This window comes from Stigmatopora argus, chromosome 3, assembly GCF_051989625.1.
Source record: "Stigmatopora argus isolate UIUO_Sarg chromosome 3, RoL_Sarg_1.0, whole genome shotgun sequence".
NCBI lineage: Eukaryota > Metazoa > Chordata > Actinopteri > Syngnathiformes > Syngnathidae > Stigmatopora > Stigmatopora argus.
The window spans coordinates 5,848,083-5,870,167 of record NC_135389.1 but is presented as its reverse complement, the minus strand read 5'-3'; the positions used below and the strand labels follow the sequence as shown (position 1 = coordinate 5,870,167).

Here is a 22,085-nt window from a genome sequence, read left to right as displayed (position 1 = left end):
TGCAAATTGCGTTTGTCGAAAAATTTTCGTAAGTTCGATTTTGTATTGCGTGCCTTTTTCCGAGTAGTGCTTCTTTCCGCCGCTAATACCGACGCCTGGCGCTGTGAGAGCTCAGCTCACCCAGCATCTACCTTCTTCTGCCCACTTCGTTGCAGTGCGGAAGAGCGTGAACGTATCTCCAGTGTGCAAAGAACCCTTTTCATTTTTATCATTAAATATCTCGTGCATCCATTATTCAATATGGTTGGTGAAAAGTGAAAGGCTTCTATTGAGGGAGGTGCAAGGAAGAGGCAAGCCATTTCATTTGAAATGAGTAGCAATAATAACGAAGCTTGATGCGCGTTGCACGGGAATACAACTTGAATCGTTCGACCGTCAGTACCATTTATAAACATAAAGATCGAGCAGCAGGACCCAAATATTGAACGTTGCACAAAGTTTACAAATCAATTGAATGATGCCATACAGTGCTACCGCATCATTTATGATGAAAAAAAGAAAACTGCAATCGTCATTAGATAGCTTCTTTCGGCCAGTTTCTAGTAAATCTCTCTCTCTCTCTCTAATGTATGTATACAGTACTGTATGTATTTTCTCCATTTTATTAAATGTTTTTTTCAGTACAAACCAATGCGTGTTACTTATACAAGCCTTAAACATACAAATGCACTTATATAAACCTTCAATATACTTATATAGGTCTTAAACATAAATTATAATACAAAATATAGCACTGAGCAACTTACGAACAAATTCAACTTATGAACAATCGCTCGGAACCTAACTTGTTCGTAAGTAGGGGAGCGTCTGTACACCCAATGGATTTTGGCCTGCCGATCGGCATCAACACTAGCTAGCTACTATTTGTGAACGAATTGTGGCCTGGCGATCGCCATCAACACAGCTGCGAAGCATGGAAGACAGCCTTGGAATACTAGTTACGCTAGCTACTGGCTAGCTACTATTTGTGAATTAATTGTGGCCGTCTGGGCGAACGTGTCTGCTTGCACGGTTGTTCGAGCTTTTGCCAAAGCCGGCATCATTTCTAAGGAGCCACATGGAAATGACGGTGACTCTGAGAACGAAGAGAGGGGACCCGGCTTTTTGGAAGGCTCGTTTGGGCAATTGTTTAATTCGGACACAGAAAATTAGGACTTTGAGGGATTTGTGGGTGATGATGACGTGAGTGAGTTGTAAAATGTCTAAATAAAGTACAACCGAACTCAGTTTTGCTTCCGTTGCCTTTTTAAAACATGTTTTTAGCGTGTGGGTGTAGCGTGCAAGAACTATATTTCCCAGCAGTCAGTGCGCACCGGAACCCGGAAATAGGCTGCTTCCGGTAGCCAGCGCTATTGCGTTTCGATGTTCATCCATATATAAGATATAATATATATGCGTCTAATGAAACGGTGCGTGCTTTGTGTGTCTAAAATACAGAAATAGCACTCGTTACTGACACTGCGGCTTAAAATACGATGCGCCGAATAGTCGTGAAAATACGGTACATGGAGTCTATAATCAAGGGAAGGCAAGTCTGAGCAATGTTCCTGGTGGTGTGCTAATAACTGTATTTGCACTGTGACCATGGTAGTGCTAGAAATCCTTTGTGTTTGGGCTGTCATGCTGTTATCTTTCTCATTGCTGCATTTCGATTGCAGCATCTTGCCCCACAGCAACTCAGGTCTATGACTTCTGCCTGGGTGTGAACGTGTGGTGTGTAAGCAATAAAGGCTCTCTTGTCGTTCAATTAAAAGTCAACACTATTTTGCTCGCCTTGCTATTTTACTTGGTTATTTAAAACTTCTTATCTGAGGAGAGTCTTTAAATGACCTAATTATATGTACACATCTACACAATGGGAAAAGGTACATACAATCAGTCATCAATTATCAAAGCCCTGAATACCACTAAAATGGCAATGAAAGTAAAATCACTCCAAAACTTGCTTTTGTGTTTGACTAGACCTACCATGGATTTAAACGCTCCCCTTTCTCATTTCAGGTTTTAAGGTTATCCAACTGCACAAACTTGTAGGTGTGAAATGATGTGGCTCTAAAACCAAACGTTCTATCCACTAAACTCCATGTAACAAAAAGTGTTTGCAGCTACTTCTGCCTTAATATTATATAACCTCAACAGTCGATAGATGGACATCAATAGGGTTTCAGGACACAAAATGTAATTAACATTCATTATCGTTGCCTTGTTCTCTCCTCATTTGAAATGAGGTGGGTCTCGTGCACATATACACAGACACTGTGGAGAATAATGCAGTCCAAGTGAGTCAGGGCCAGTATTGCTGATACAGATTGTAGTTAATATTTAAGATATAGAAGGCTCATCTAATCACTAAATATTAATTTTTCATGACCTTCAAGTGTTTGTGTAATGTTTAATTCATATGTTGCCACATGCTGCGAGCGAGGGGAAAAAAAAAAATCAAAGATACTATTGTTTACCATGATAGTTTCTGGAATAATATATTATTCCTTCAAAAACTGTAAGCCTATCTGGAGCCACTATTTTCTTCAATGAAGGACAAATGGAAATTATCCCTGAATTACAAATCTCATCAGTTTGAGAATAGAGCCAACTTACTCTGTGTTGCCAGTGATTTCTTCTTGAATTTGTCTAGACTGGAGAATGCCTTCTCTTTTCTGAAAGCCAGACAAAAGCATCATCACTCTAAAAGTAAAATGATCAAGAGCAAATTTGCAAGCAAGTGGCCATTCATTCTGTTTAGTTAAAAAAAGTAAAGACAAAGAAAGAATTTAGCAGAACTTTGTCACTTACCTGGACCACAACTACTTGAATAGAAACATGGTCGGGCAATCTGATCGGGGCTCTGAAGTGTTGTGAAAGTGCTACTAGCAGGTGCAGGATGGCAACTATACTCTTTGCATGAACCGCTTGGCGTTGTAAGAGACAAAGGAAGGAAATAGTTAGTTATCAGTTAAAGTAGAATTTGACTGCCAAAATGTGTCTTTGTTATTCTTTAACAAAAACAACAACAACAACAACAACAAAAAACTCAATCTTATACTTTTTTTTTTAAAGTTAATTCCTTTTAAAGAGGGGAAAACAGCAAAGAATGAAAAGAGCTCCTGCATTAATCATGTTCAGCTAACCCCTGGAAAGCTTTTCCGGAACAAATTCTTTGGCACAACTATATACAATCTTTAAAAAAAATGGAATACAAATTGGACAAGATATACATATATTTTTTTGTTAATAGTTATGCCAAAATGATAATTCAAAAATTGGATTTGTACGATTCTGGCATATCGTTTTTTATCGTTACTCCTGTACTGTTTTACAAAACACAGCTGATAAGATAAAGTTGTTACAAAAGTCCTTGGAATTGTAGTTGATGTTGAATAGAGTTACATGATTATTATAGTCACTTACAGTCAACATTCCACCGAATACTCCTTGTGGAGAGTTTTAGTGAATCATTGATCCGTTCTAAAACAGTTTGCAGCTTCTGCTTCTGGGCAATTTCTGACTGTGTCACCTCTGCCACATTGAGTTTCTCCCCTTCCAACTTTTCTGAAAGCCATCAAAAGCTGAGGTAATAAACAGCAGATCAACATAGGTATATAAAAATGCATACACGCACACTCTTACTACGATAAAACTGAATTTATACTGTCTTTTATGCTATACTTTAAAATAAAATAAAACTGCAGACACAGAAATATTTTATAAATGATAATTAACCAGTGGAAACTCAGATATTGCTTTCTTATTTTAATTACTCAAGGAACAAGTTATTTCAACAAAAATAGTAGTAAATGATGGGACTTAACATGTTGCAAAACGTTTTGGGCAAATAATAATACCGTACGTTTTCCATTTTTGTTTTCTTTGATTGAACACTTCTGTAGTGAATACCCGGTACAATTGTCCATTTGAACCTTAAATCCATGTTCTATGGAAATACTAAAATATAACTCTTGAGTAATGCAGACTCACCAAACAGTTTTTGCAGGACCTGCCCATCATAGAGATCTTCAGCCAGATCCTTCACAATAATCCTTTCACCCACAAGAACATCATTTATCCAGTCGATTAACACCTATGTGACAACGTGATGAAATGTTTTGGGGTACTGGATTGCACTAATGTGTATACACCTGTGTTGGTATATGCTTATGATATTGCAATGAGGCCTAATGTGCGAAGACAGCAGCCAATCATCACCCACATTTATACTCAAACAGTACATTTGCTCAGTTCAACTTTTTCCAATTTCCTTTGAAAAACCCCATAGAACAAAATAATACAGCAGAAATGTGTGCTTATAAGCAGGGATGCCAGCACAAATAGGTGTGTTTGATACACGTGTATGAGAGGGGAGGGGTTATGAAAGAGTGAATTATGAGAAGCATATTATACTATACTTGAGTGCATGTTGGGATTGCGTGGTATTCAAATTAAATATTGAGAAACAAACAGGCGCACGACTGCTTATATATGACATCACTGACCTTCATCAGTTCTTGGAGTTTGCGGTCGTTCTTGGAGTTTGGGTCCACCATGGTTCGTACCTCATTTTCCTCTAAAAGAACAACAATCACTTATAGTCCAAATGGAATGGTTCGAGTCATAAGTAACATTTATACCATGTTGTGAGGGAAGAAACTTCCTTACATTACTTTAAATATGAGATAACAGAAGTCAACTTAAGAAAGATAACTAATTCAGAAGTGCAAAGGAAAATCTCGAAGAGAAACAATGTAGGAAGGAATCTGACACTGTGTAAGGAGAGAAGTTTAATTATTTTGAACCATTAAAAGTATGGTGGTCACTGTCTGTGGGCTAATCAAAAGAGACACAGAATGTGAATCCTCATTACAATACATTAGAGCTGTACAGTGGTACCTCGACCTACGATCAGCTCGTGGTACGACGAAAATTTCGATCGAATAATTCGCCCGCGATACGATCAACATTTTGAGATGCGACCAAGCCAGGTGGCCATGACATGAGAGGCTGTTTATCATTGTAGCGCACTGTCTTTTTTTGCCGCATCTCTTTCGTGTATAACAGATATCTACGAGCACTGAACGGTTTCTTTCGCCTACAAATGGACCAGGAAACGCACAACGCGCATGCACGGGCAAAAAGAGGGCCTTCTGGGTAATGAAGTATACTCGTGCACACAACACCAATTGCCAATGGCACTCTTTCTCAGAATAAAACTTCATTACCCACAATCAATACGTGGGTAGGAGGTTGCGAGAGATCGCTAATTCAAGACTACTTCTCGTTGGCAAGTGGTCGTGTGTTATCCTATTGTGAGGACATCTGTGTGCATCATTTTCGGAATATTTTGAAGGGAATACAACAGCAAACAGCCCATCGATAGCGAACGTGAGGGTGGAGGCGTGGCAAACAACTAACCCGGCCAGAACGAAGGTAAAAAAAGATTAAAACAAAATTAGAATTCAGTTTTGTGTAAAGTTACATTAAACGTATGTTTGAGTGTCTGTATATAATAATCCAGGTTAATTTAAATTTGTTTGTTCGTTTACAAGTGCATTGTGGATACAGTCCCCCTGAACCCCCTCCCCGACCCCCCTGGCTCCGTGTCTGTCACTGTCTCTACCCTCCGCGAAATGCGTCTAATTTTACTTCTATTAAACACAATTTTATTACTATTAAACCACTAGTTATGTGTTACTTTGTTAATAGATGGCAAATTAGAAGAAATAAAACATTTTTTCCAATCCAATATCCTGTTTTTAGTGTTTTTTCAGAGGGTTGGAACGAATTAATTTGTTTTTAATTCATTTCAATGGGAAACGTTCGCTCGAGTTAGGAAAAGCTCCACATACGATCTCAGTCCCGGAACGGATTAAGATCGTATGTCGAGGTACCACTGTATATTGTGAGATTGATTTTTTTAAATCCACACTTCTTAGTTAAAACAGTGTAATAAAGATATAAATTAAAAGAAACTTATACCGAGCATTGTGTCTTCAGGGTCCAGCTCATAATGGGAGGGGCTGAGAGGAAGATTGATGGCATTTATCCCCTCTTCCTGAAGTTCAGACACTGTAGTTATAAGAAACATAATTAGAAAGATTTACTTAAACAATTTTGATGTCAATGATAAAGCAATCAGAATCACTAGATAGAAAAGAGAGAATAAACAAAAATAATGCTGTTATTTAATAAGTTTCATCCACACTCTTGTTTTACAGCATATTTGTATTATCAGATTTGCTATTTCACAGCCCCTTCCCATCACACAGAATTGCAGCCTGCAGGCTACCTGGAGTGCCTGGTTGAGGAGACAAATTATCCAGATTTCCATAATGTTTCAGCCAAAAATAGTCTGGGATCAGAAACCTGTCCCTGCCTGGGCCAGAACCCCAATTTAAAATATAACTAAATATGCACTGTATTCATTCACAACACACATAGTCTGCAGATAATACTAAAAAGCAGTGATCATTGTGTTACAAACCCTGTGCTAAAGATATTTTAACCACAAATTACATTAGAGCTGGGCAAAAAGACAAAAATTGTTATCATGATAAAAAAGGAAATAATTATCACGATAACTATCACATCTTTTTTGTTTCAAATTGGAAACTTCTGTGAATAAGTAAATAAATTACCTCCATCCTTATTCAAATATGAAAGTAACTATGTTACCTTATTTTATAAGAAGAGAGAATATGACATATCTCTCATCTTATTTTCTGAACCGCTTTATCCTCATTAGGGTTGTGGGGGGTGCTGGAGCCAATCCCAGCCGACTATTTTCAGCCTCACAAAAAGAAAGTGTAAATGTGTAACCCCCCAAAAAGTTTTAGATTTTGCAACGCTTCCAGAACATTTACATAAAATGTGGAAACACCTAGATATCAAGTAAGAAACATTGCAGGCTGTCCTCAAAGGAGGACAGTGGGTTAAGGACATTTTCAATAAGGCTGCTCTTTCCAGCACATGTATTTACGAGTTGTAATGTTATTGTCCTTATGGGTTCATGCTCCATGTTAGCCTCTATTGCTAACATGCATAAAAACACGTTTCCTCATAACCCTCTCCTTGACATCCTCATCCCATTTTAACTTTGGGTTGGGTTGGTTGGATAACTTTATTCATCCCGTATTCGGGAAATTTCGTTGTCACAGTAGCAAGAGGGTGAGGATGCAGAAATAGGAAATGCATTTTAGACATAAATAGATAGGTAATAAGTAAGTTAATAAATAAATACATGAATAAATATATAAATAAATAAGTGTGTTGCTGAAATTTATATATATATATATATATATATATATATATATATATATATATATATATACACACATACATATATATATATATATATATATATATATATATATATATATATATATATATTTATTTTAAAAACCAGTGCCTTCCATCAAATCATTTTCTAGACTCAGAAAGACTGGGCCAGCGTGTGCATATGATGTCATGCCAGCACAAATTTGATGTGATAAAACACAATAGCAACAAATGAGGCTGAGGTGAGGAAAAGTAAACTGTCTCATCTCCTCATTTACTGAACCGCTTTATCCTCACTAGGGTCGCGGTGGGTGCTGGAGCCCATCCCAGCTGACTTCGGTCCAGAGGCGGGGGGACGCCCAGAATTGGTGGCCAGCCAATCGCAGGGCACAAGGAGACAAACAACCATTCGTGCTCACACTCATACCTAGGGGCAATTTAGAGTGTCCAATCAGCCTACCATACATGTCTTTGGAATGTGGTTAACTGGAGTACCCGGAGAAAACCCATGCAGACCTGGGGAGAACGTGCAAACTTCACACAGATGGACGTGACCTGGATTTGAACCCAGGACCCCAGAGCTGTAAAGCCAACGCACTAACCACTCGCGTCACCGGCCTGCCGGATTAATTAGTATTTAGTTATTTTCTATGGGAAAACATTGACATACAAGCTCGTTCCTGGAACCCATTAAGCTCGTATCTCAAGGCATTACTGAATATGACAATTTATGATACTCTTTTTTTTCTTTTTATTGAAAGGTTGAAACAAGGGTTTGGGGATGCTTACAGTTGATCCACACCCAACCCAACGGTTCTAGGAGTAAAGTGGCTTCTTTTCTGCTATTATAATTAAAAATGGACTGAAAGGGGTTGAGCCTTCAAGAATACGTCTCATTCCTTGTTGCACCACAAGTGAATTCTTTACCTTAAATGGGAAAAAAGACACGATGCAAACATTCACAGGATACGCAGTGATTAAGATAGGCTACTTTTATGAAAATAAAAAGTACATGAGAGGTATACTTTATTTCCTAAATGTGCGCAATAGACCATCTTTTTTTAACGGGATTTCTAGAATACTAAGGATGTCGACTAAATTTAAAACTCACTATATGTTTATGATCTCGCCACAATATGCTAGGAAAACCCATTGGAACGCCCATGGTAAGACGTAGTTAATTATTTTGTTAGTTGTTTACCTTCTTTGGCTTTCTTCCTTCTTGCCAGAGTCCCACCAAGTTTTCCAAGGAAAGAATCGTCTTTCTTTCTAGAAGAAGGAGATTTCGGTGTAGTCGGAGATTTAGGAGAAGACGGTGATTTCTGAGGAGAGGAAGCCATTGTCGGAACGATACTATAATGCGATGATTCAAAGATTCAAAGTTGACGTGGAATTGGAAAGTTTGTTGGAAGAGGAAAATAAAATCGCGGTCCACTCCCTGAAGCGGAAATGGAATTCCACACTTCTCTCCAAACTGGCCCGAGTGACTGGCCCCGCCTCCCCGGTTGAAATCCAAGGGATTGTCGAGTTGGGCTATCTCATCGAACTAAATTCCCCGTTTCTGAGAGCCGTTTTTTTAATATTGATAATACTAATAATAATAATTATTATTATTACATTATTATTATTAGCAATATTATTATTATTATTATTATTATTACTATTATTATCTCATCACATTTTCTGAACCACTTTATCCTCATTAGGGTCGCGGGGGGTGCTGGAGCCTATCCCACCTGACTCCGGGCCAGAGGTGGGGGACACCCTAAATCGGTGGAGACGGACAACAATGCACACTCACACCCATACCTAGGGGCAATTTAGAATGTCCAATCAGCCTACCATGCACGTTTTTGGAATGTGGGAAGAAACCGGAGTACCCAGAGGAGACCCACGCAGGCCCGGGGAGAACATGCAAACTCCACACAGGTCGACCGACCAGGACTTGAACCCAGAACCCCTGTGAGGCCAACACGCTAACCAATCACCCCAATGGGCCGCCTTATTATTATTATTATTATTATTATTATTATTATTATTGTTATCATTGTTATTATTGTTATCATTGTTATTATTGTTATAATAACAACAATAACAATATTAACAATAATAACAATGTTATTATTGTTAATATTGTTATCATTATAATTATTATTATTGTTATTATTACCATCATCATCATTACTATCATTACTACTATTATTATTATTATTTTAATATTTTTGTGCATACGTAATAGTTTGTATTAGTTAGTGGTGAAAAAGCACAACAAAATACACTTTCAAAGCATGACATACTGGGGACAAAAGGTGACCTTTATTTAAAAAACTAAATATATTGAATAATGGTACGGTGAGCGAGTGATTAGCACGTCAATCACACCGTTCCGGGGTCGAGAGTTCGATCCCAGGTTGGTCCTCACTGTGTGGAGTTTGCATGTTCTCCCTGGGTTTGTATGGATTTTCTCAAAGTAGTACTCTGGTTTTCCTCCCACATCCCAAAAAACATGCATTAAAATTCATTAATTTTGAAATGAAGTCAAACTTGAGGTGCCATTGTACAACAGAACACGTAGGGCTTCGTTCTCTGAACAATTCACTGCCTGGAAAATAAACATTTAATCATGAATGCTCATGTTGTATTTATCGCCAACTTATTCATTTTGATAGTAGGCTAATATAGATACATACAGCATGTGTTGCCTTAATTATAAGGCTTAAACAAGGCTTTTAATTATCTTGCTGCTACGGACTTTTTTTTCCGTCCAATATGGCTCTTTCAACATCTAAGGCTGCCATTAGCACTTCGGCCTCACAGTTCTCAGATCAAGCATTCAATCCCTAGTGTGTTCCGACCGTGCTGTATGGAGTTTGCATGTTCTCCTCAGGCCTGTGTGGGTTTTACCAGGGTACTCTGTTTACCTCCCATATTCCCAAAACATGTATGGTAGGCTGGTTGAAAACTCTAACACCCCCTAAGTATGACTGTAAGCGTGAATGGTTGTCCATCTTTATGCGCCTTGCAATTAGCTAGCAACCAATAGATGCTTGGGATAGGCTCCAGCACCCCCCGGTACCCTTGTGAAGATACAGGGTCAGCTGGGTTAGGCTCCATCAAGCCCCGCAACTCTTTCGCGGATGCGCTGTACGGAAGATGTCCAATTCATTAAATCTAGAACAACTGACTGACTAACTTTGATTGGTCATCTTCCTTTGTCATTAAAGTTCAATTCATTTTGACTGTCAAGATGGTACACGGTCGTTTGGTCGCCGAGGTTTTGGTCGCCGGTCTTTTGGTCGCCCAGAAAGTAAGTGATAATTACCATTTAAATCGTTGCTCAAATTCCCTATATACAAACTGCGAATTAATATTTAGTCATACTTAATGCCCTAGTAATTATTAGGCTAAAGAAAAGCTCCAAATTTCCCGGACTTGTATTGTTTTTTGTTGGAGAACTTAAGACCCTGACTGACGTTGCTTCTTAAAGGGACAATGCATGTACATACAAACTCTTATACACTCACACGTCGGCTCAGTGAAAGTGCTCATGGCCATTGTTGGCTTTTATTGATGCGTAGACGTGTTGTTTTACCTTGTTTTGTCGCCGGTCTTTTGGTCGCCGGTCTTTTGGTCGCCGGTCTTTTGGTCGCCCGTTGTCGCGGTCGGGGTGACCAAAAGACCGGCGACCAATCGACCGCACACGGTCAAGATGGACTGGATGTCTATTGTCTATTATGAGTTACGCACAAATAATATATTCACAAAAATCAGTAAGTAACCAGACAAATGCTTCCATTTAACAGCAGAGAGCATACATTTTTATTATATTTACTGTGATAATTTTAAAACAAACTTAAATCATACAAAAGCAAAACATGTTGAAAAACTCAAATTATACTCATCTAATTTGAGATATTATTTGTATGGGTTACCAACATTTACAGGTTTAAAATTTACCCTGAACTTGACGGAAACAATCCATTCTCAGACATGTTGCCATTTCCCCCTTGGTCTTTTCATCCTTGATTATTGGCTGGATATAAATAAGGGAATTAACAATTTCTCACATAGCATTACAATTTTAAGAGTAGCACAACATGAAACCTTTGACTCAAGCTGATTTCATGCTGGTTTTCTTTGGGGCAATTTCATGGCTTTGTCCTTGTCCTCTCCAGTCCCAATGTGGGATGAAGGCTACATTAAACTAACAAAATGATTGCCCTCTGGAAGTAGTATCAGAGACATTATTGAAACAGAACATGGCCAGTGTACAAACAAAGTAAGAAGATTAACACAACATTCTTCTGCTCACAATGATTGGTGGTGAAAGGATTACTCCAGTAGTTGTTGCACTGTCTCTTCACATATTACAGAATAGGAATGTACAAAGCCCCAATGATAGAGTTCTGTATGAAAGGGGCCAGCTTATCACTCTCTACCATTTTACCTGTGATGCACCAATTTGTAGTGTAAGAGCAGCATTATCAACATGCATAAGAAGCAGAAATTATACTCGTGAATATAATACACAACTGTTGATTCATTTTACACTTGTAAAATAGCGGTGCAAAACAGAACTGAACCCCTTCCTGCGATGAAAAGTGATCAAATACAATTTGTTCACAACCCAGCTTCAGTAAAAATCAGGAGTTGTGGCTGCAGACCAGTTGTATATTCTTTCGTGCAAAAATAAAGTTTGTAATTATCAGAAGTCGTTGCATATGAAGTAAACATTTTTCCTCTAAATGACAAAAAAACAAATACAAGTTTGATAAAAAACTCAAGAAGTCGAGACTTTAAGTTGGACTATAAGAATGATGCATAGATTAAATAGAAAACTAAAGAATTATTAGTTTACTTTTCTTAGTTAACCTGTACTGCATGTGTCTTCCGTATTGCCTTCCATAGTTTGTGTCTGCCGTGGTCTGTCAACCCTCAGTCCCGCCTCCTCAGGTTATCCCCAGCTGTCATTAGCCTGAGTCCAATGGAACTCGTAGCCTTTAGACAGCACAAGACTCTCCAAGTCTCGGTCTTCAGCCTTCTCCATCAGTCTCTGCTCCTCGAGTACTGACACCAGCATATCTCTCTTCTCCACCGTCCTCATAATTTCAGCCAGAATCTCTTGCTCCTTCTGGAGCTCAGACGCACTCTTTTTTGTATCTTTACAGGAGAAAGGGTAACCGTAATCAAAACATTATCTTCTGGTTCTTATTTCACGCATGTTTGTAAGGTATATACCTTCTTTAGTCATCCTGCATCGAAGGTCTTGCTGAAGGCGGTCCTGAATGTCCTCCAATTCAAGCTCCTGTGCACTGAGTAAGAGGAGGAAAGAAATGAGTGATATCTACTGGTCAAAGCAGTGATGTTTTAAAGTTTCTGTCAAATTTCAGTCAACATCATTAAACATTGATTCATTCATTACTGCTTATCCTCATGAGGGTCGTGTAGCTAGGCCTGGACGATATAACAAAAAGTGTTAAGCGTTATAAAAAAAGTATCAGTCGATATCGATAATTATTACGATAACTATCACATCTTTTTCTTTCAAATTTGAAACTTCAAACTTCTGTGAATAAGTATATAAATTACATCCATGTTATTCAATTATGATAGTAACAATGTTCCTTTACTTTATAAGAAAAGCAAATATAAAAGATGATTTTTAAAAGTATTTGTTGTTCTGTTGTGCAATAAAGATAAGAAAAAAAATTGTTAAACTTAACCCAGATTAACACATTTTCATATTTGCATAAAATGGGGAAAATCTTTGATATCAATTAAGAAAAGAATTACAGAAAGATGACAGGTAGACTTCACTTGGATCTTTTAGTGGGTCAGCTCGATGTAGTCCTGCATCTCATAATCGCTCATTTTGGCTGTGTAATAGTCATTTTGCTTTCATGCTCTGAATTAGCCGCTCTATAGCTAACCAGTCTAAAACGATCTAATTGTTCCTTATCGTCTTTGACTTTGGAACATTGGTCTGGAACTAGTGTTCACGCCGCATGAGCACCCCTTTCTTTGGGGTGTTTGGGTGGTGTAATTGCAGTTTAAATTTATTGAATGTTTTTAATATTATTGTTGACAAAAATGATTTGGTGATAATTTTTGTTTTATTGCCCAGGTCTATTTGGAGCCTATCCCAGCTAACAAGGGGCAGTAGGCTGGGACACTGAATAGTTTGCCAGCCAATCACAGCAGCAATAAAGAAGCCCAAGAAATAAATTATATAAACAAATAGTGATGTCCTGGTCCAATACTCAGTATTGGCGCCCGTATCGACTATTTTTAATAATCCGTCAATCCCGTGTGTTTTTAGTAGCTGTAAACCAAACCACTGGACAAACATGTTCGTTGAGTGGGGCTATTTCTCTTTAGAAACTAATAAAAGTATAAAATCATTGTTTAATATTGTAAAAAAAGGATATCTTTACTTTAATACAAACAGTATGATTGATCATTTACTGGTTACATTCTATTTTGCATTATTTGTACTGGTCTAAAAATATGGGCATCGGCAAAACAAGAAAATCAAGACAAAAAAATTGGCGTAGTCTGTGTCGAATATCTTTCAGACTAAGCTGAGAAGTGTGATGTCTAAGACATTGTGAATGAATGAAGTTGCACTTGCATTAAATAGGGAATAACGGCTTTTAGTTCATATATATATATATATATATATATATACATATATATACACATATATACATATATACATATATATATATATATATATATGAACTAAAAGCCGTTATTCCCTATTTAATGCAAGTGCAACTTCATTCATTCTCAATGTCTTATATATATATATATATATATATATATATATATATATATATATATATATACATATACACATACATATATATATATACACATATACGTATACGTATACGTATACGTATATGTGTATATGTGTATATGTGTATATGTGTATATGTGTATATGTGTATATGTGTATATATATGTATATATATATATATATATATATATATATATATATATATATATATATATATATATATATATATATAGTGGAGCAGAAGGCCAGAAAATCTGTAAATTCCTCATCAAAGGTTTATTGCTTTAAGTCGGAATTCAGGACTTAATTGCTCTCAGACTTTTCACCGTTCCAAAAAAAATACAGGATCTTTATTGTTTCTTAATTAAATGGAGTCACTTACAAGATCATGAGATCAGACTCATATCGTACTAGTCTGTTCTTCTCCATAACCAGTTCAAACCAGGATTGATAAAGTTGGGCATGGTCTCCATCATGTGTCTGATTTTCAATTCCTTGAAGGGAGAAGGCAAATTGGCATGAAGGCAGGTATTGACAATGTTTGGGTTGCAAGGGATTGGAAGAATCTAAACAGGGGTACTAAAGACAATACTAATGGGAGATCAGAGAAACAATTTACCTGTATTGACTCTTCCATACATTCTTATTGTGATCAAATCTAAAAAATATACCGTATTGGCCCGAATTGAAGATGTTTTTTTTTTGCATTGAAATAAGACTGAAAAAGTGGGGGTAGGCTGACATTCAGGTCTACACATTATACCCATTAACAACGCTAGATGTTGATGAAGCAAATGCTGAACTTAACTCCCCAGGCCAAGGTCATGAAGAAGAAAAATAAAAATAGCAGTAGCATAAAGAAAAATGAAAAATAGCGGTAAGAAAAGAAAATAAGAGACTACAGTTACGTACAGTTAGACTTCAATTTGACGGTTAATGCACTTATTGCAAATTTGTTGTTTTATCACAGTAGATTAGTTAATTTACATACACTAATACAAAAATCATAAGCCACTCCGGTTTCCTCCCACATTCCAAAGATATGCATGGCAGGCTGATTGGACACTCTAAATTGCCCCTGGGTAAAATGCTGTTTCTCTCGAATGTATTGTTATAATCATTTGTTTCAGTTCTACTGTAATTATTTTCTGTATAAAAATTGAATTTGGGATTCAAAAGTATTTATCCAATCTTGAGTATTGAAAAAGATGGTCATCTTATATTCGGGCCAATACAGATACAATACTGAGAAAACAACCACGGGAGATCACATTTTCTGTTACTGTGCACTCAGTGGATCACACGACTAAATATGAAGAGAATTTGACAATTTTCAATAAAATGTTATCTCCCTTTTCTGACTTTTCTAATTTTGTGAACCTATCTTATGTTGTCTACAGTAGATATGCAGGTGTTTTACTGTACTGTTCAGTACCCGTTTCTCCTCTTATAATTTTCTCTATGGCAACTCCTCGCTCCTCTAGGTCTCTCTGTTTTTCTGCAACCTCCTCGAGTTGGCGCTGAATTGTCTAAATATATTAAAAAAAACATGAATGTTGCATTCAGGAAAATAAGGCAATGGTTAACAATCTAAAACGAGTCAAAATAATTATACACTCGTAATAAGATTCGGATGTACCTGGGCTCGGTGCAACCTCTTTAACTGTTCTCGTTTGGCCTGCAAAGCTACGGTCTTTTCATGCTTCTTGTGCGATCTTTCCGACGACACCTATGGTCAGAAGTAGCCAACAATTCAGAAAATGTTCTTTAAAAAACAAACTGATACAATGTACAGAAACTTTACATAGAAGGGTACAAACCCCCTGTTTAGTTGAGTCAGTTTCATCATCAGATGAGGGCTCCTCCAGACTCTGCTGACTGGAAGCTTGATAACAAGGAAATATTGAACAATCTAATAAGCATTTAATACATTGTTTGTTATACAATTTTACTCGATAATGGTGCAGATTAATATTCCATCCTACACTTCTAAGACACAAAATCCCTTTATGGCGTGCCCTCTGAATTGTTTTCAAGTAAACGTAATGTAACACGATGGTAGGAAAGTTAAACAATTCAAAAATAAAATATCTTGTATTACTAGTTTTTCACTGAATATTATGTTGTGTTAGAATAATTATCATTTTCTTTACTTTTCACACAACATCATTAAAATTGGGAGTTTCCATTACAATACTTGTAATTGGCGCCTTAATTTTCAAATTTTCAAAGAAGGTCTTGTTTCTTCAGGTTTTTGAAAAATCTGTCACTTAACGTACTTATTGCATATTGACCGCCTCCGCATATAGGGCGTACTCTTAAAATTGCTTTAAAAAAATCCTTGAATTTTGCGATTTCTCTCGTATAAGATGCCCCCTGATTGACAATTTTCAACTCCATATTCGTGGTTTTAATAGGGAGTACAAATCTGTTTCTTTGAAGGGAAACCTTAAGAAAAATCATCACGTGGTATTTCTGAGACACTGTATGAATCGAAAGGATCGACTGATGGATTTCCGAAATGGTGTTGCCTGCATGTGGACGAATTGAAAAAGGAAGTCATGTGAGCAGTACAACCAGGAAGTGTGTCTGTAGCGGTCTAGTTTTGTTATACCATTCCTAATCACCAAGTCTCTGGACGCAATCAAGGCTGATATTTCAATGATCGACCGCAAGACCTTTGATCAACCTTAACAACTATTGGGATGTGGTGACATGGTAAACACTACGAACACATATCAAGGCTACTCACGTCTGGCCAGTCAGAGCACGTTTAACTACCGGTAAAATGTAAGATGGCGGCACCCTGAGCGAGCAATGGCAGGCACAAGTAAGTCAGTTTTTTCATGTTTTATGCAAGTTTTTTTTCTTGAATTTGATTCATAGACGTCAAAATAAATTTTGTTTTGCGTTTTATCTGTAAAATGACCGTATCGGCCGTATTGTCTTGCGTTATGGCGTTTCATCTTTTTCACCTGGCCGTTTCCTGTATGTCAAGTCTAATTTGTGCACTTATAAGCCGTACCTTTGATTTAGTCATCACTTTTTTTGTTACAAATACGGCTTATATGAGAGAAAATACAGTACATATGAACACCAAAACAATTGATTTTATTTCATGGGTTCACAGGCGATACGGAGAAATCAATTTAAAACTTGGTTACTTTGGCTAAGATACAGCCACACTTCTCTCTCTATCCTGGCTACTGTCTCATACTCTATTCTCTGCCACGCCTATCATAAACGACCTGTCATAGATAGTTGTTAAGTGGGTCAAAATCCTGAAGTGAAACAACATCTATCGATCTCTAATAATTAGCTCCGCTTACCTTTATTTCTCAGGTTGGCCAGGACCATCCTAATTTCTTTCTGGACCTCCTGGTCTTTCCCGTCACTTTCTGATGGCTCCCTCTTCCTGAGCCTCAGGGACGAGAAAAGGGTGACTTTCTTGTTGGGCAGTGACGGTACATCGTCCGCGAAGGCTCTTCCTGAGTCTCTGCGGCGCACAAGGGAGACTCGTTGCAGCCGAGATGACAGGTCCACATGGCTTCTAGTTTCATTTTCTATACATGACCTTGGTTCATGTTCAGCAGAGTTAGAAATTAACTCTCCCTCTGACATAGGCCTGCGTCTGCGTTGGCCATCATGTTTGGGTCTCCTGTCAGAGTAAAAAGACAAATACAAAATGCAACACTAGACAAAGATTGATATTATAGACTGAAACTGATAATCACATTGTCAAAGGTTTAAAGGGTTCACTTTATGAGAAGGGTTTGAGTAAATATATGTATAACAAGGGCATCACTGATTTGGTGAACATAATTATGTATTTACATTGTGGGGACTGTGCTGGAGCTGCTTGAAGGATTGGTCACGCTAAATGTTCTCCTGAAGGCGTTGGCAATAAGACGGAAGGCGGAGAGGGAAGAGGCAGAGGCGACTTGGCCAGCAATTGCTTCTCCATGCTGGCCAGAGTCTGCCTGAAGCTTATCTGCTTCTGTCTCTGTTAGGACCTGATAAAACATCAGAAGAGAAGGAATGATACAGGTCATTCTGAGGTGAAAACAAATTTTCTCATTTCTCTCTTCTCTTTGTTGTAATACTGGGAAGGAGGAGAGAGCAGGAAAGAGTGTCCGTGTATGTTTTCTCAACCTGGTGCTGCTTTGTGGTATTGGCATCTGTAGTAATTGAAGTTTCCTCTGGAGTGTTTTCATCACAAAGAGGTAAAATCAAGCTTTTCGTTGGGCTGGTCAAGTTGCATGTTGTGTGCTTCGGATACTTTTCACCATAATTTTTTCCCTCTGAAGGATGTTTTGGGTGACCAATTAGCGTGGCTTTAGATGCCTGAGTGAAAACATTGAAATAAAAAATAATCCAATGACTACAAATACAGTTGGCAAGTTGGAGGGAAAAAATGAATTTACTATTTGTCTTTCAGCCGACTCAATCTCTTCAAAGTCAGAGTCAGCTTCAGGAACTGTCTCTGGGCCGTTATCGGAGGGCCAGCTTCGTTGGAAGTTTTTGAAAAAAAACATTGGGAATGCTGGAAAGGACAGGATGAGTATAAGAAAAAATTGACCAAACTTTTGCAATTAGTCAGTCTCAAATCTCTAATTTGATCAGCATTAGAGTTCAGTTGTATTGGGCCACATCTTAACATAACCATCGTTTTCTTTTCAGAATTTTCATGAAAACTTAAATTAAATTGCCCTCGATCAATAAATGTAATGAATGTCGAGCCGAATTTAATTTCAGTTTTCATTTATTTAAATTGACAAAACTTAACCGTACGCATCAGTCCAAGTACATTTAAACTGCAATTAAATGAGGCAGAAGTACTCACATGCTTGTATTCTTTTTTTCCAACAAATATTGTGTTTTGTTCTACCGGGACCTGCATGAGGGGGGAGATAAGAAAACATCTTGTTCTGACTTCTGAAAGGGATCAGTTCACCATTATCAATAATGTTTGTGTTCTACGGCACTTCTTTATTTAGAAAAAAATGTTACAAAGTTAGAATTCATTATAAAATGATATCTTTGTGCTTTTCCTGAACATAGTACAAAAATCATGAATCTTGAATTATTATATTGTCTATCAATTAATGATATTGTAGATGCATCTTAATATAAAGTACCCTTACTTAAATCTTGGACTAAAATCTATACTCACCTATAGCAGCACCCTTTGCCTCTCTGACGTCTTGCTTTTCCTTGCTTGGTGTTTCCACAATCATATCAATTTCTCCTGGATCAGTCGTCAATTTATATACACGCCCATGGTGATTGTGAGATGAATCTGGAAATAGTTTAAAAAGAAAAGAATAAATAGTTGGACTCGAATTAAAATGAAATCACAGTAATTCTGAACTAATCAGTAGACAGTCTCAAATTTGAATCGAAAACTTAAACTTAAATAGAAAAAAGACAAGTCGGAAGTTTTGCCCACTACTGGGACACTATCACTACTACAATTATCACTGTAATCACATATAATGATGGGAATCTAGTGAAATATTTTTCATTAGATAGTTAACTTGATAAAGGCATAATATACCCAAAAAACTAAAGCAAAAACAAAATGGAATGGATACACTCCCCTTGTCCAAGAAAGCCAATTCCATAATTGTCCGTATACAGTTGACAGAAACATTTGAGTTTGACATCAAATGAAAGAATATTACAGTTGAACGTTTGTATTTTATGGATTCACACTGCAATACCCAACTTGCGTGATGATGTGCACAATTTTAGGTTAAGAAAAGAAGGTGAATATAAGTACAGTGGTACCTCGACATACGAGTGGCCCGACATAGGAGTAATTCGAGATACGAGTAAAATTTCGGGAAAATATTTATCTTGAGATACGAGACAAATTTTGATATACGAGCACACACCGGACGCGAGATGCTGCTCATAAGAACATCATGGGCACAGTCTCTCTCCCCGCAACTCCCTCTTTGTAATGTCTCTGCGAGCGTTGCATTTTTCAGTGTTTTTCCCCCGTTAGTCGGTGCGAATGGCATATATACTACTTCTTGTTGGCAAGTGATCGTGCGTTATCCTATTGTGATGACATTTGTGTGGATCATTTTCGGAATATTTTGAAGGGAATACAAAATTAAACAACCCTCGATATTGACTGAAAGTCAGTGTGGAGGCGGGGCAAAAAGAGCCAACCTGGGAGAAGAAAGGTATCAAAATGTCAAACAAAATTAGAATTAAGTTTAGTGTTAGGTTCGATTAAACTTATTTTTGAGTGTGTCTGCATCATATTCCAAGTTCATTTAAATTTGTTTGTTATTTTACCAGCACGTTGCCGTGCAATAAGCCCCCCCCCTTCTCCCCCCCTCTCTCTGTCCGTCTCACTCTTGCTCTCCCCTTCGAAATCCGTATAATTTTAGTACTATTAAACACATTTTAGTAATATTAAACCACTAGTTATGTGTTACTTTGTTAATAGATGGCGAAATAGAACAAAAAAAAAATCCAATCCAATATCCTGTTTTTGGTGTTTTTTCAGAGGGTTGGAACGAATTAATTTGTTCTTAGTTCATTTTAATGGGAAACGTTCGTTTGAGTTACGAGAAAATCGACATACGAGAATTAAGCTCGTACCTCGAGGTACCACTGTAGCGGAATAGTTGAGATGTAGATTTCAATCCAGTCCCACAATTAAGATTCACAATTTGCTGGGCAAAAAAATAGGTCCAACAATATTGAAAGGGAGTGGACTTACAGTTTTGATGCTCAAGTTTAGATAGGCTATAGGAGGATCTTTTCTTAGGTCATTGTTTACATTTCTTGCATCCCACCATTGATAGTAGTAGTTAAATTTGCGTTAGTGCTGGTTGGTCTCTGTGCGTGTTTATTACCAATAAAGGCCGCCGCAAATTGAAGGATAGCAGTCGCAACATTAAAGCCCTCGACTTAACGAGCTGCTTGTTGTTTATGTTAGTGCCGGAAAGAGCAGGCAGGAGAGAGAGAGAAACATGGCTACATCTCAGCCGAATTAACCCAATAAATTGATTTCTTCATATCGGCCGGTCAGATTACAAAACTACCCAAAAGGAAAAGACTTGAGAAAGTCCAGAAAAATAGTCCAACAGGAAGAAAGTTGAATGAAGATATGATTCACTTCAGTTTTGCTCAGCTAACAATGTAATAAATTAAATTTCTGGTCAGTTTTTATTTTCCTTTTATTGTAAAAAAAAGTTTCAAATGTGTGTTCCTCTCATGCTGAGAATTAACTAAATAAAAAACATCCATGTGAGATTAGGTTCACTATGCATAAAGCCAGACACGTTTTCTTCCTCACATGTTTGTGAATACAATTGTTAATTGTGGTTAATACATATAGAAATGATTTTAAAAATACCTGAAAAATGATCTACTACACTAATTTCTAGTCATTGTATTTTCCACACTGTAAGGTGCACCGTCAATGAATGGCCTCAATCTGAATCTCATTTTTTTTTTCATTTATAAAACACAGGGGATTATAAATGCAGTAGTAGTCATGGTGGTAGTACTAGTAGTAGTAGTAGGGGATTTTGTTATAAATCCACTAGATAGAGCTGTAGTAGTTGTGGTTAGGAGTTGTGTTATACATAAACTAGATCGAGCTGTGCTTAAGGGAATTTCATACAATTGGATTATAAAACACACTACCGGCATGTAGGAAAAGTCTTTAAGTTGTGCCTTATAGTGCGGAAAATACGGGAGCTAACGCAAGCTAAACTAGTAGACAAAGAACAAAACAATTGCTATCAATTGGATTCATTTTTAGTCATAATTATATTGCATAAATATAATATATTATGCATTTCTTACAGTAATTTTGATTGAGACAACAACAAAAAAGAAAGGTATACTGCATGGAGACACCTACAGCAACCAAAAAACTCATGGGATATAGAAAATGAACACACCTCTTGGTTTAATCGGAGTTCTGTTTTAAATAAATAGAGCTAGATACATAGTTAGAAAATCAAGAACATGTACATTTCATTCA

At 37.3% G+C, this 22,085-nt stretch overlaps 2 protein-coding genes across 5 annotated transcripts in view; both read right to left on the bottom strand.

Annotated features, from left to right (window-relative positions):
• Positions 1-8,763, bottom strand: part of LOC144071502 (alpha-parvin) — an 18,557-nt gene extending 9,794 nt beyond the window's left edge. The window contains exons 1-7 of the mRNA XM_077596690.1: positions 8,471-8,763; positions 5,971-6,060; positions 4,491-4,561; positions 3,976-4,078; positions 3,409-3,549; positions 2,794-2,909; positions 2,599-2,657 (exon numbers count right to left, since the gene is read on the bottom strand). Of these exons, the coding sequence (XP_077452816.1) occupies positions 2,599-2,657; positions 2,794-2,909; positions 3,409-3,549; positions 3,976-4,078; positions 4,491-4,561; positions 5,971-6,060; positions 8,471-8,609 (719 nt within the window). The 5' untranslated portion in view covers positions 8,610-8,763. The remainder of the gene's footprint in view (positions 1-2,598; positions 2,658-2,793; positions 2,910-3,408; positions 3,550-3,975; positions 4,079-4,490; positions 4,562-5,970; positions 6,061-8,470) is intronic.
• Positions 8,764-11,064: 2,301 nt separating this feature from the next.
• LOC144070946 (F-actin-monooxygenase mical2b-like) overlaps positions 11,065-22,085 on the bottom strand; it is a 54,318-nt gene continuing 43,297 nt past the window's right edge. For 3 of the 4 annotated variants that reach the window (XM_077595527.1, XM_077595529.1, XM_077595530.1), the window contains 12 exons: positions 19,245-19,370; positions 18,915-18,965; positions 18,496-18,614; positions 18,224-18,415; positions 17,906-18,084; positions 17,401-17,729; positions 15,892-15,956; positions 15,711-15,800; positions 15,507-15,600; positions 14,454-14,565; positions 12,508-12,581; positions 11,065-12,429 (listed from right to left, as the gene is read on the bottom strand). In XM_077595527.1, the coding sequence (XP_077451653.1) occupies positions 12,224-12,429; positions 12,508-12,581; positions 14,454-14,565; positions 15,507-15,600; positions 15,711-15,800; positions 15,892-15,956; positions 17,401-17,729; positions 17,906-18,084; positions 18,224-18,415; positions 18,496-18,614; positions 18,915-18,965; positions 19,245-19,370 (1,637 nt within the window). In that variant the 3' untranslated portion in view covers positions 11,065-12,223. The remainder of the gene's footprint in view (positions 12,430-12,507; positions 12,582-14,453; positions 14,566-15,506; positions 15,601-15,710; positions 15,801-15,891; positions 15,957-17,400; positions 17,730-17,905; positions 18,085-18,223; positions 18,416-18,495; positions 18,615-18,914; positions 18,966-19,244; positions 19,371-22,085) is intronic. The other variant, XM_077595528.1, reaches the window with a different exon arrangement.